The sequence below is a fragment of the Oncorhynchus tshawytscha genome, linkage group LG03, assembly GCF_018296145.1.
Source record: "Oncorhynchus tshawytscha isolate Ot180627B linkage group LG03, Otsh_v2.0, whole genome shotgun sequence".
NCBI classification, from domain to species: Eukaryota; Metazoa; Chordata; class Actinopteri; order Salmoniformes; family Salmonidae; genus Oncorhynchus; species Oncorhynchus tshawytscha.
In genome coordinates, this window is record NC_056431.1 from 3,184,849 (window position 1) to 3,196,948 (window position 12,100).

Genomic DNA, 12,100 nt, shown 5'->3' on the forward strand with positions numbered 1-12,100 from the left:
ACATCCTACTCATGAGTCATTTAACAGTTAACGTCCACTCATGAGTCATTTAACAGTTAACGTCCCACTCATGAGTCATTTACCAGTTAACGTCCCACTCATGAGTCATTTAACAGTTAACGTCCCACTCATGAGTCATTTAACTGTTAACGTCCCACTCATGAGTCATTTAACAATAAACGTCCCACTCATGAGTCATTTAACAATAAACGTCCCACTCATGAGTCATTTAACAATAAACGTCCCACTCATGAGTCATTTAACTGTTAACGTCCCACTCATGAGTCATTTAACAATAAACGTCCCACTCATGAGTCATTTAACTGTTAACGTCCCACTCATGAGTCCTTTTCAGAAGCAACACAGCAACAGCAACAGTTGGAATCACAGAATACACGTATCCTGATGTAACCTGCAGAACGCTTTATAATCCCCTGGATTCCGGGACATTGACATTCTTCTATTCTGCATAATGTACATCATCAACAGTTGCAGACATTACAAATGAAACCTAAACATAAACCAGTAAACATCAAGTTGATGAAGGGTCTTTCCAAATCATTCCACTCCATACTTCTTCAGTTACCTAAATTGGTGGCGCGTGATTGGATGGTGACCCTTCTGTGCAGTGGCTCCTCTGTGCTCCGATTGGCCACCAGCTCCTGCAGCTGCAGTGCCCCTCCACCAATGAAACAAAAGGCTGGGCACACAGGGGCAGAGCAATCCACATGCCCCCCCCACAGGGTACGCAGCGAGTGGGCGTCGTAGAACGTGACCCGCCCCTTTTCGAAGTCCAGACAAACCCCGAGGCGCGGGGGCAGGGGGGCAGTAGGAGGGCCATGGTTGTTCCCATGGGTACTGTGGTGTAAGTTTGCTGCCCCCTGGGGTAAGAGGACCTTGCCCATGCCCATGGTGAGGAAGCAGAAGGGAGGGGAGGAGTCTGGGGAATCCTCAGCCCCACTGTCATGGCCACTGTCTGGGTCATAGCTGGAGAGAGGGAAGGGGTCGGGGAGGGGGAGAGAGAGGAGGAACGGGAAGAGAGAAGGGGGACGGGGAGTGAGGAAGAGGGAGGACGGGGGAGACTGAGTTTACTTGGTTAGTTTTAGTGTCATTGGAACCACTTCTTTACTACCCCCTACCTCTACCTCCCTCCATCTGTCCCCCTACCTCTACCTCCCTCTGTCCCCCTACCTCTACCTCCCTGTCCCCCTCCCTCTCCATCCCTACCTCTACCTCAATCTGTCCCCCTACCTCCCTGTCCCCCTCCCTCTCCATCCCTATCTCTACCTCCCTCTCCATCCCTACCTCTACCTCCCTCTGTCCCCCTACCTCTACCGCTATCTGTCCCCCCCCTACCTATATTTCCCTCTGTCCCCCTACCTCTACCTCTATCTGTCCCCCTTCCCTCTCCATCCCTACCTCTACCTCCCTGTCCGCACCCCCTCTCTCCATCCCTACCTCTACCTCTCTCTGTCCGCCCTCCCTCTCCATCCCTACCTCTACCTCCCTCTGTCCCCCTACCTCTACCTCCCTGTCCCCCTCCCTCTCCATCCCTCCCTCTACCTCCCTCTGTCCCCCTCCATCCCTCCCTCTACCTCCCTCTGTCCCCCCCTCCCTCTCCATCCCTCCCTCTACCTCCCCCTCTCCTCTCTCACCGGGGGCTGGCCATGTCCTGGGGAAGGTGGAACCACTCCTGGAGCTTGGCCTCCTGTCCAACTCCCACCTGAGGAACGCAGAGAGAAAAATGACAAATTCGATTGAGTAAGTTACACACACCCACGCATGTATGGACACACACACACAAAATCTCTATTTCTCACCTTGACCAGGTAGGAGCCGGGCTCCACCGAGCATGCCCAGTAGTGCCTTCCCTGGGTGATGGCCAGGTCGCCTATGAGGAGGTCAGAGGTCAGGTGACAGGAAGTGAGGGAGCGGTCAGCGGCCTGCAGAAGGGAGAGGCCGGGCACGCTGCGGGCATACGTCTGTCCTTTACCAAGGGCCAGTCGGTCAGCATGCAAACCCCAGCGAGAGTCCAGAGAGAAACACAACACTGACAGAGGAGGGAGAGGGGGAGGAGGGAGAGGGGGAGGAGAGGGAGAGGGGGAGGGGAAGGAGAGGGGGAGGAGGAGAGGGTGAGGGAGAGGGGGAGGAGGGAGAGAGGGAGGAGGGGGAGGAGGGGAGGAGGAGAGAGGAGAGGAGGAGGAGGGGGGAGGGGGAGGAGGAGGAGGAGGGGGAGGAGGGAGAGGAGAAGAGGGTGAGGGAGAGGGGGAGGGGGAGGAGGGAGAGGGGGAGAGGGGGAGGAGGAGGAGAGGGGAGAGGGGAGGAGGTGAGGGGAGGAGGAGGAGGAGGAGAGGGTGAGGGGGAGGAGGAGAGGGGGAGGAGAGGGAGAGGGGAGGAGGAGGAGAGGGAGAGGGGGAGGAGGAGGAGAGGGAAAGGGGGAGGAGGAGGAGAGAAGGAGAGGGGGAGGAGGAGGAGAGGGGGAGGAGGAAGAGGAAGAGGAGAGGGTGAGGGGGAGGAGGGGGAGAGGGGGAGGAGGAGGGAGGGAGAGGAGGAGGAGGAGGGGGGGAGGAGGAGGAGGGAGAGGGGGAGGGGGAGGGAGGAGGGAGAGGGGAGGAGAGGGAGAGGGGGAGGAGGAGGAGAGGGAGAGGGGAGGAAGAGGAGGGACAGTGAGAGGAGGAGGAGGAGGAGGAGGGAGAAGAGGATGTAGAGGAGAGGTAGGGGAAGAGGAAGAGGATGGAGAAGGAGAGGGGGAGGAAGGGGAAGGGTTTGATATAGCATCAGGGAGAGGAGCAGAGGAGCAGACCTGCTTACATCTACAGGAAACTGATGTATTCTGGAGGAATAAATACACCCCAGGAAAGAGAGGGAACGAGGAGAATAAGTACACCCCAGGAAAGAGAGGGAATGAGGAGAATAAATACACCCCAGGAAAGAGAGGGAATGAGGAGAATAAATACACCCCAGGAAAGAGAGGGAACGAGGAGAATAAATACACCCCAGGAAAGAGAGGGAACGAGGAGAATAAATACACCCCAGGAAAGAGAGGGAACGAGGAGAATAAATACACCCCAGGAAAGAGAGGGAACGAGGAGAATAAATACACCCCAGGAAAGAGAGGGAATGAGGAGAATAAATACACCCCAGGAAAGAGAGGGAATGAGGAGAATAAATACACCCCAGGAAAGAGAGGGAATGAGGAGAATAAATACACCCCAGGAAAGAGAGGGAACGAGGAGAATAAATACACCCCAGGAAAGAGAGGGAACGAGGAGAATAAATACACCCCAGGAAAGAGAGGGAAAGGAGAATAAATACACCCCAGGAAAGAGAGGGAATGAGGAGAATAAATACACCCCAGGAAAGAGAGGGAATGAGGAGAATAAATACACCCCAGGAAAGAGAGGGAACGAGGAGAATAAATACACCCCAGGAAAGAGAGGGAACGAGGAGAATAAATACACCCCAGGAAAGAGAGGGAATGAGGAGAATAAATACACCCCAGGAAAGAGAGGGAATGAGGAGAGCAGGAAATAAGAGAGAGAGAGAGTTCTAAAGAGGGAGAGAAACCTAGCCCAATAAAGGTACGACTGCTGATCACTGATCAGGTTTTGAGAAATTAATAAACAAATCTCCTTTAGTGAGTCACATGAACACTTAATAACACAGGAGACTGGGGGAGTGTTTATACAGTATGGACAGTGTAAGGACAGAGAGGGAGAAATATGGATGAGGAGAGAGAGAGAGAGAGGTAGGAGAAGGACAGAGAGGGAGAGATGTTGAGAGAGAGAGAGAGACAGAGAGGTAGGAGAAGGACAGAGAGGGAGAGATGTTGATGAAGAGAGAGAGAGAGAGACGTAGGAGAAGGACAGAGAGGGAGAGATGTTGAGAGAGAGAGAGAGAGAGATAGGAGAAGGACAGAGAGGGAGAGATGTTGAGAGAGAGAGAGAGACAGAGAGGTAGGAGAAGGACAGAGAGGGAGAGATGTTGATGAAGAGAGAGAGAGAGAGGTAGGAGAAGGACAGAGAGGGAGAGATGTTGATAAAGAGAGAGAGAGAGAGGTAGGAGAAGGACAGAGAGGGAGGTAGGAGAAGGACAGAGAGGGAGATGTTGATAGAGAGAGGTAGGAGAAGGACAGATTCAGAGATGTTGATAAAGAGAGGTAGGAGAAGGACAGAGAGGGAGAGATGTTGATAGAGAGAGAGAGAGGTAGGAGAAGGACAGAGAGGGAGAGATGTTGATAAAGAGAGAGAGAGAGGTAGGAGAAGGACAGAGAGGGAGATGTTGATAGAGAGAGAGGAGAGGACAGATTCAGAGATGTTGATGAAGAGAGGTAGGAGAAGGACAGAGAGGGAGAGATGTTGATAGAGAGAGAGAGAGAGAGAGAGAGAGAGAGAGAGAGGTAGGAGAAGGACAGAGAGTGGGATGGTAGGATTCTTCTGAGATGAATCAAGTACAGAGGGTTAGCAAGGTGAAAGAGAGGAAGGAGAGATAGGGAGAAAAAGGGATGGAGGGATGGAGAGAGGGTGGAGGGATGGAGAGAGGGTGGATGGATGGAGAGAGGATGGAGGGATGGAGAGAGGATGGGGATGGAGAGAGGATGGGGATGGAGAGAGGATGGAGGGATGGAGAGAGGATGGGGGATGGGGGAGAGATGGGGATGGAGAGAGATGGGGGATGGAGAGAGGATGGAGGGATGGAGAGAGAGGAGGATGGAGAGAGGATGGGGATGGAGAGATGGAGAGAGGAGAGAGGATGGAGAGGAGAGGATGGGGGATGGAGAGAGGATGGAGGGATGGAGAGAGGATGGGGATGGAGAGAGGATGGGGATGGAGAGAGGATGGGGGAGATGGGGAGAGAGGATGGAGGGATGGAGAGAGGATGGGGGATGGAGAGAGGACGGAGGGATGGAGAGAGGATGGAGGGATGGAGAGAGGATGGGGGATGGAGAGAGGATGGGGATGGAGAGAGGATGGAGGGATGGAGAGAGGATGGGGGATGAAGAGAGGATGGAGGGATGGAGAGAGGATGGAGGGATGGAGAGAGGATGGGGATGGAGAGAGGATGGAGGGATGGAGAGAGGATGGAGGGATGGAGAGAGGATGGAGAGAGGATGGAGAGAGGATGGAGGGATGGAGAGAGGATGGGGGATGGAGAGAGGATGGGGGATGGAGAGAGGATGGACGGATGGAGAGAGGATGGAGAGAGGACGGAGGGATGGAGAGAGGATGGGGATGGAGAGAGGATGGGGATGGAGAGAGGATGGACAGATGGACGAGATGGAGAGAGGATGGAGGGATGGAGAGAGGATGGGGGATGGAGAGAGGATGGGGATGGAGAGAGGATGGATGGATGGAGAGAGGATGGAGGGATGGAGAGAGGATGGAGGGATGGAGAGAGGACGGAGGGATGGAGAGAAGATGGACGGATGGAGAGAGGATGGATGGATGGAGAGAGGATGAGGGATGGAGAGAGGGCCGGGGGGTGGAGCTGGGTTGCAGAACAGAGGGAGTGGAGTTATGCAGAGAGAAGATGAGGGAATTGAGAAGGTGAAGGGATGGATTGGGACAAAAGAGGTATTGACTTTGTTAGACAATTCCCCAACAATAATTGTATCATGAATTTCGTAAGTACGTGTCTATGTGTGTGTCTCACCTGGTGCGGGTGGTGTGTGCAGGTAAACCTCTTCGCTGTACTCTCCAAACCCCGCCTTATTGCTTCCTTTCACCCTTAACACATACACACTGTCCATCTCCAGCCTGTCAATCACAGCACTAGTCCCGCCCACCTCCTCCAGGCGTTGCCACACCAGTGGAGCATTGGGACTCCTGACCTCTCCTCCCCAGCCTGCCTCGGTCAATCCCATTCGCCGCTGGAACTCCACGGAGAAGTGCCAGGCAGGGGCGGAGTCCTGGGGGAGTCGCCAGCACAGGAACAGCTGGTCATAGGCCAGCGTGCGCTGAGTGTCAATCACAGGAGCCAATGGGGCTGTAGCAGGGGCGGGGCAGAGAAGAAAAGGGAGTTATATTGGTGGTTGGGATGAGTTAGCTTTCAGATCTAACCTCTTACACGGACAGACCTCTTATGTATCCCATGCTGCTGATGAGTTTCACTTCTCTGGAGGCGTCCATGTGGAAGTGTCTGAAGGAGGGATCAGCCGAGAGAGAGAAACACTGCAGATTCTCTATGGCTTTCACCAGCCTGGAGAGAGAGAAAGAGAGAGAGTCAGAGACAGAGAAAAAGAGAGAGAGAGAAAATAGAAACGGGGAGAGAGAAAGTATAGAGGGGGCAGGGCTGGTAAGTGTTAAGTGTTGATATTGCACCTGTTATTTACCCACGGTGTGTGTGTGCGCGTGCACATGTGTGTCTTGCATCTACCACCCGTACCTGTTGTGGGTGATTCGTGCGGCCTGTACGAAGCAGGGTTGGTCGGTCTCTTTGAGCAGCTCCTGTGTGTAGGCCATTAAACCGCCGTGCTCCTGCAGACCCCTCCTCTCAGACACCTGGGCCGACAGGGCCTCCCCCCTCCTCAGCCGGGCCCCCTCCAGGGCCAGGGTCAACGCTCCCTGTCGCTCCACTAGAGACGCCCCCAGCTCCCTCACAGACTGGGACAACTGCTCCCTCGCCAACGCACTGTTCAACTAGAGAGGGAGAGAGAGGGGGGGAAGGGAGGGGGTAGAGGGAGAGAGAGAGGGGGGAATGGAGAGGGTAGAGGGAGAGAGGGGGAAGGGAGGGGGTAGAGGGAGAGAGAGGGGGGAGAAGGGAGGGGGTAGAGGGAGAGAGAGGGGGGAGTGAGGGGGTAGAGGGAGAGAGAGGGGGTGGAGAGGGTAGAGGGAGAGAGAGAGGGGGGGGTAGAGGGAGAGAGAGGGGGGTGGAGAGGGTAGAGGGAGAGAGAGGGGGAGGGGGGTAGAGGGAGAGAGAGGGGGAAGGGAGGGGGTAGAGGGAGAGAGGGGGGGGAAGGGAGGGGGTAGAGGGAGAGAGAGAGGGGGGAGAAGGGAGGGGGTAGAGGGAGAGAGAGAGGGGGAGAAAGGAGGGGTAGAGGGAGAGAGAGGGGTTTAAGGGGATGTGGTAGAGGGAGAGAGAGGGGGAGAAGGGAGAGGGTAGAGGGAGAGAGAGGGGGAGAAGGGAGGGGGTTGAGGGAGAGAGAGGGGGTGGAGAGGGTAGAGGGAGAGAGAGAGGGGGAGAAGGGAGAGGGTAGAGGGAGAGAGAGGGGGAGAAGGGAGGGGGTAGAGGGAGAGAGAGAGGGGGAGAAGGGAGGGGGTAGAGGGAGAGAGAGGGGGTTTAAGGGGATGTGGTAGAGGGAGAGAGAGGGGGTGGAGAGGTTAGAGGGAGAGAGAGGGGGAGGGGGAAGGGAGGGGGTAGAGGGAGAGAGAGGGGGGAAGAAGGGAGGGGGTAGAGGAGAGAGAGGGGGAGAAGGGAGGGGTAGAGGGAGAGAGAGAGGGGTGGGTGGAGAGGGTAGAGGGAGAGAGAGAGGGGGAGAAGGGAGAGGGTAGAGGGAGAGAGAGGGGGGAGAGAAGGGAGGGGGTAGAGGGAGAGAGAGAGGGGGTGGAGAGGGTAGAGGGAGAGAGAGAGGGGGAGAAGGGAGAGGGTAGAGGGAGAGAGGGGGGAGAAGGGAGGGGGTAGAGGGAGAGAGAGAGGGGGAGAAGGGAGGGGGTAGAGGGAGAGAGAGGGGGTTTAAGGGGATGTGGTAGAGGGAGAGAGGGGGATGTAGAGGGTAGAGGGAGAGAGAGGGGGAGGGAGGGGGTAGAGGGAGAGAGAGGGGGGAGAAGGGAGGGGGTAGAGGGAGAGAGAGGGGGGTGGAGAGGGTAGAGGGAGAGAGAGAGGGGGAGAAGGGAGAGGGTAGAGGGAGAGAGAGGGGGAGAGAAGGGAGGGGGTAGAGAGAGAGAGGGGGGAGAAGGGAGGGGGTAGAGGGAGAGAGAGGGGGTTTAAGGGGATGTGGTAGAGGGAGAGAGAGGGGGAATGGAGAGGGTAGAGGGAGAGAGAGGGGGAAGAAGGGAGGGGGTAGAGGAGAGTGAGAGAGTGTGGGGGAGGGGAGAAGAAGGGAAGGGGTAGAGGGAGAGAGAGGGTGGGGGAGAAGATGGGAGGGGGTAGAGGGAGGGAAAGAAGAGCATGAAGGTTATACTGTGATGGAGAGAAAGAGGCAATCGAAGGATAGAGGGAAGAAAGTAATGGATTGGACGAAAGAGAGACAGAAAGGATGGAGAGAGAATTTACCTCCAAGTGTGTGATGGCACTCTCCAGCTGAGTTATCTGAGCCTTTACTGTGTCCTGATTGGCCAGAATGTAGTTGATCTCCTTGGTGATTTTGTCCTCAGGTGTTAAGAGAGACAGATGACAATATCAGCAAGCAAACATGTAGTTTCATGGTTTAACAGGCAGGCAGGAGGCAGGCAGACAGACAGACAGACAGGCAGGCAGGCAGGCAGGCAGGCAGACAGACAGACAGACAGACAGACAGACAGACAGACAGACAGACAGACAGACAGACAGACAGACAGACAGACAGACAGACAGACAGACAGACAGACAGACAGACAGACAGACAGACAGACACCTTTAGTGCCTGGCAGGCCTGTGCGATGGGCGCCACCTTGTGGCCGTGGTGGACTCTGTGGAGCTTACAGACAGGACACAGCAGCCTCTGGCAGGAGCGACAGTACCACAACAACCTCTCCTGCTCATGCTCCAGACACGTTAGGACCTAATAGGGGAGAACGGGGGAGAGGAGAGAGGGCAAGAGGAGAGAGGGGGGAAGGAGGAGAGGGCAAGAGAGGAGGAGAGGAGAGAGGGGGAAGGAGGAGAGGGCAAGAGGGGAGGGGGAGAAGGAGGAGAGGAGAGAGGGCAAGAGGGGAGGGGGGAGAAGGAGGAGAGGGGAGGGGGGAGAAGGAGGAGAGGGGGAGAAGGAGGAGAGGGGAGGGGGAGAAGGAGGAGAGGAGAGAGGGCAAGAGGGGAGGGGGAGAAGGAGGGGAGGAGAGAGGGCAAGAGGGGTGGGCAGGGAGGAGAGAGGAAGAAGATATAACAGGAGGAGGAAGAAAAGGAGGTCACCAGCCAAACTCACAGAGAGTCACTGTGGAGGAAACACATGAAGGAGAGAGAGAGAGGTACAGTAGGGGAAACAGTTGAAGGAGAGAGAGAGAGGTACAGTAGGGGAAACAGTTGAAGGAGAGAGAGAGGTACAGTAGGGGAAACAGTTGAAGGAGAGAGAGAGGTACAGTAGGGGAAACAGTTGAAGGAGAGAGAGAGGTAGGGGAAACAGTAAGGGGAGAGAGGTAAACAGTTGAAGGAGAGAGAGAGGTACAGTAGGGGAAACAGTTGAAGGAGAGAGAGAGGGACTGTAGGGGAAACAGGTGAAGGAGAGAGAGAGAGGGACTGTAGGGGAAACAGTTGAAGGAGAGAGAGAGAGGTACTGTAGGGGAAACAGTTGAAGGAGAGAGAGAGAGGTACAGTAGGGGAAACAGGTGAAGGAGAGAGAGAGAGGTACAGTAGGGGAAACAGGTGAAGGAGAGAGAGAGAGGTACAGTAGGGGAAACAGTTGAAGGAGAGAGAGAGAGGTACAGTAGGGGAAACAGTTGAAGGAGAGAGAGAGGTACAGTAGGGGAAACAGTTGAAGGAGAGAGAGAGAGGTACTGTAGGGGAAACAGTTGTAGGAGAGAGAGAGAGAGACTGTAGGGGAAACAGGTGAAGGAGAGAGAGAGAGGGACTGTAGGGGAAACAGTTGAAGGAGAGAGAGAGAGGTACTGTAGGGGAAACAGTTGAAGGAGAGAGAGAGAGGGACTGTAGGGGAAACAGTTGAAGGAGAGAGAGAGAGGTACTGTAGGGGAAACAGTTGAAGGAGAGAGAGAGGTACAGTAGGGGAAACAGGTGAAGGAGAGAGAGAGAGGTACAGTAGGGGAAACAGGTGAAGGAGAGAGAGAGAGGTACAGTAGGGGAAACAGTTGAAGGAGAGAGAGAGAGGTACAGTAGGGGAAACAGTTGAAGGAGAGAGAGAGGTACAGTAGGGGAAACAGGTGAAGGAGAGAGAGAGAGGTACAGTAGGGGAAACAGGGAAGGAGAGAGAGAGATGTACAGTAGGGGAAACAGGTGAAGGAGAGAGAGAGAGGGACTGTAGGGGAAACAGTTGAAGGAGAGAGAGAGGTACAGTAGGGGAAACAGTTGAAGGAGAGAGAGAGGTACAGTAGGGGAAACAGGTGAAGGAGAGAGAGAGAGAGGTACAGTAGGGGAAACAGGTGAAGGAGAGAGAGAGAGGTACAGTAGGGGAAACAGGTGAAGGAGAGAGAGAGAGGTACAGTAGGGGAAACAGTTGAAGGAGAGAGAGAGAGGGACTGTAGGGGAAACAGGTGAAGGAGAGAGAGAGAGGGACTGTAGGGGAAACAGGTGAAGGAGAGAGAGAGGGACTGTAGGGGAAACAGGTGAAGGAGAGAGAGAGAGAGAGAGAGGGGACTGTAGAGGAAACAGATGAAGGAGAGAGAGAGAGGGACTGTAGAGGTCACAGGTGAAGGAGAGAGAGAGGGACTGTAGAGGAAACAGGTGAAGGAGAGAGAGAGAGGGACTATAGGGGAAACAGGTGAAGGAGAGAGAGAGAGAGAGAGAGAGAGGGACTGTAGAGGAAACAGGTGAAGGAGAGAGAGAGGTACAGTAGGGGAAACAGTTGAAGGAGAGAGAGAGAGAGACTGTAGGGGAAACAGGTGAAGGAGAGAGAGAGAGGGACTGTAGGGGAAACAGGTGAAGGAGAGAGAGAGAGAGAGAGAGAGAGAGAGAGAGAGAGAGACTGTAGAGGAAACAGGTGAAGGAGAGAGAGAGAGGGACTGTAGAGGTCACAGGTGAAGGAGAGAGAGAGAGGGACTGTAGAGGTCACAGGTGAAGGAGAGAGAGAGGGACTGTAGGGGAAACAGGTTAAGGAGAGAGAGAGAGCGAGAGAGAGAGAGAGAGAGGGACTGTAGAGGAAACAGGTGAAGGAGAGAGAGAGAGGGATTGTAGAGGTCACAGGTGAAGGAGAGAGAGAGAGAGAGAGAGAGAGAGAGAGAGAGAGGGACTGTAGAGGAAACAGGTGAAGGAGAGAGAGAGGTACAGTAGAGGAAACAGTTGAAGGAGTGAGAGAGAGGGACTATAGGGGAAACAGGTGAAGAGAGAGAGAGAGAGAGAGAGAGAGAGAGAGAGAGAGGGACTGTAGAGGAAACAGGTGAAGGAGAGAGAGAGAGGGACTGTAGAGGTCACAGGTGAAGGAGAGAGAGAGGGGGGACTGTAGGGGAAACAGTTGAAGGAGAGAGAGAGAGGGACTGTAGGGGAAACAGGTGAAGGAGAGAGAGAGAGAGGGACTGTAGGGGAAACAGGTGAAGGAGAGAGAGAGGGACTGTAGGGGAAACAGGTGAAGGAGAGAGAGAGAGAGAGAGAGAGAGGACTGGACTGTAGAGGAAACAGGTGAAGGAGAGAGAGAGAGGGACTGTAGAGGTCACATGTGAAGGAGAGAGAGAGGGACTGTAGAGGAAACAGGTGAAGGAGAGAGAGAGAGGGACAGTTGAAGGAGGAAACAGGTGAAGGAGAGAGAGAGAGAGAGAGAGAGAGAGAGAGGGACTGTAGAGGAAACAGGTGAAGGAGAGAGAGGTACAGTAGGGGAAACAGTTGAAGGAGAGAGAGAGAGGGACTGTAGGGGAAACAGGTGAAGGAGAGAGAGAGAGGGACTGTAGGGGAAACAGGTGAAGGAGAGAGAGAGAGAGAGAGAGAGAGAGAGAGAGAGAGAGAGAGAGAGAGGGACTGTAGAGGAAACAGGTGAAGGAGAGAGAGAGAGGACTGTAGAGGTCACAGGTGAAGGAGAGAGAGAGGGACTGTAGAGGTCACAGGTGAAGGAGAGAGAGAGGGACTGTAGGGGAAACAGGTGAAGGAGAGAGAGAGAGAGAGAGAGAGAGAGAGAGAGAGAGAGAGAGGGACTGTAGAGGAAACAGGTGAAGGAGAGAGAGAGAGGGATTGTAGAGGTCACAGGTGAAGGAGAGAGAGAGAGAGAGAGAGAGAGAGAGAGAGAGAGAGAGAGAGAGGGACTGTAGGGGAAACAGGTGAAGGAGAGAGAGAGAGGAACTGTAGAGGTCACAGGTGAAGGAGAGAGAGAGGG

General features: G+C 54.7%; 1 protein-coding gene across 1 annotated transcript in view; it reads right to left on the reverse strand.

The window, feature by feature from the left end:
- Positions 1 to 247: 247 nt before the first annotated feature.
- The window catches only part of LOC112241017 (tripartite motif-containing protein 46), a 26,081-nt gene continuing 14,228 nt past the window's right edge, over positions 248 to 12,100 (reverse strand). Inside the window, exons 5-12 of the mRNA XM_042307410.1 lie at positions 8,552 to 8,698; positions 8,212 to 8,307; positions 6,385 to 6,638; positions 6,077 to 6,198; positions 5,653 to 5,985; positions 1,821 to 2,050; positions 1,656 to 1,723; positions 248 to 987 (exon numbers count right to left, since the gene is read on the reverse strand). Of these exons, the coding sequence (XP_042163344.1) occupies positions 579 to 987; positions 1,656 to 1,723; positions 1,821 to 2,050; positions 5,653 to 5,985; positions 6,077 to 6,198; positions 6,385 to 6,638; positions 8,212 to 8,307; positions 8,552 to 8,698 (1,659 nt within the window). The 3' untranslated portion in view covers positions 248 to 578. The remainder of the gene's footprint in view (positions 988 to 1,655; positions 1,724 to 1,820; positions 2,051 to 5,652; positions 5,986 to 6,076; positions 6,199 to 6,384; positions 6,639 to 8,211; positions 8,308 to 8,551; positions 8,699 to 12,100) is intronic.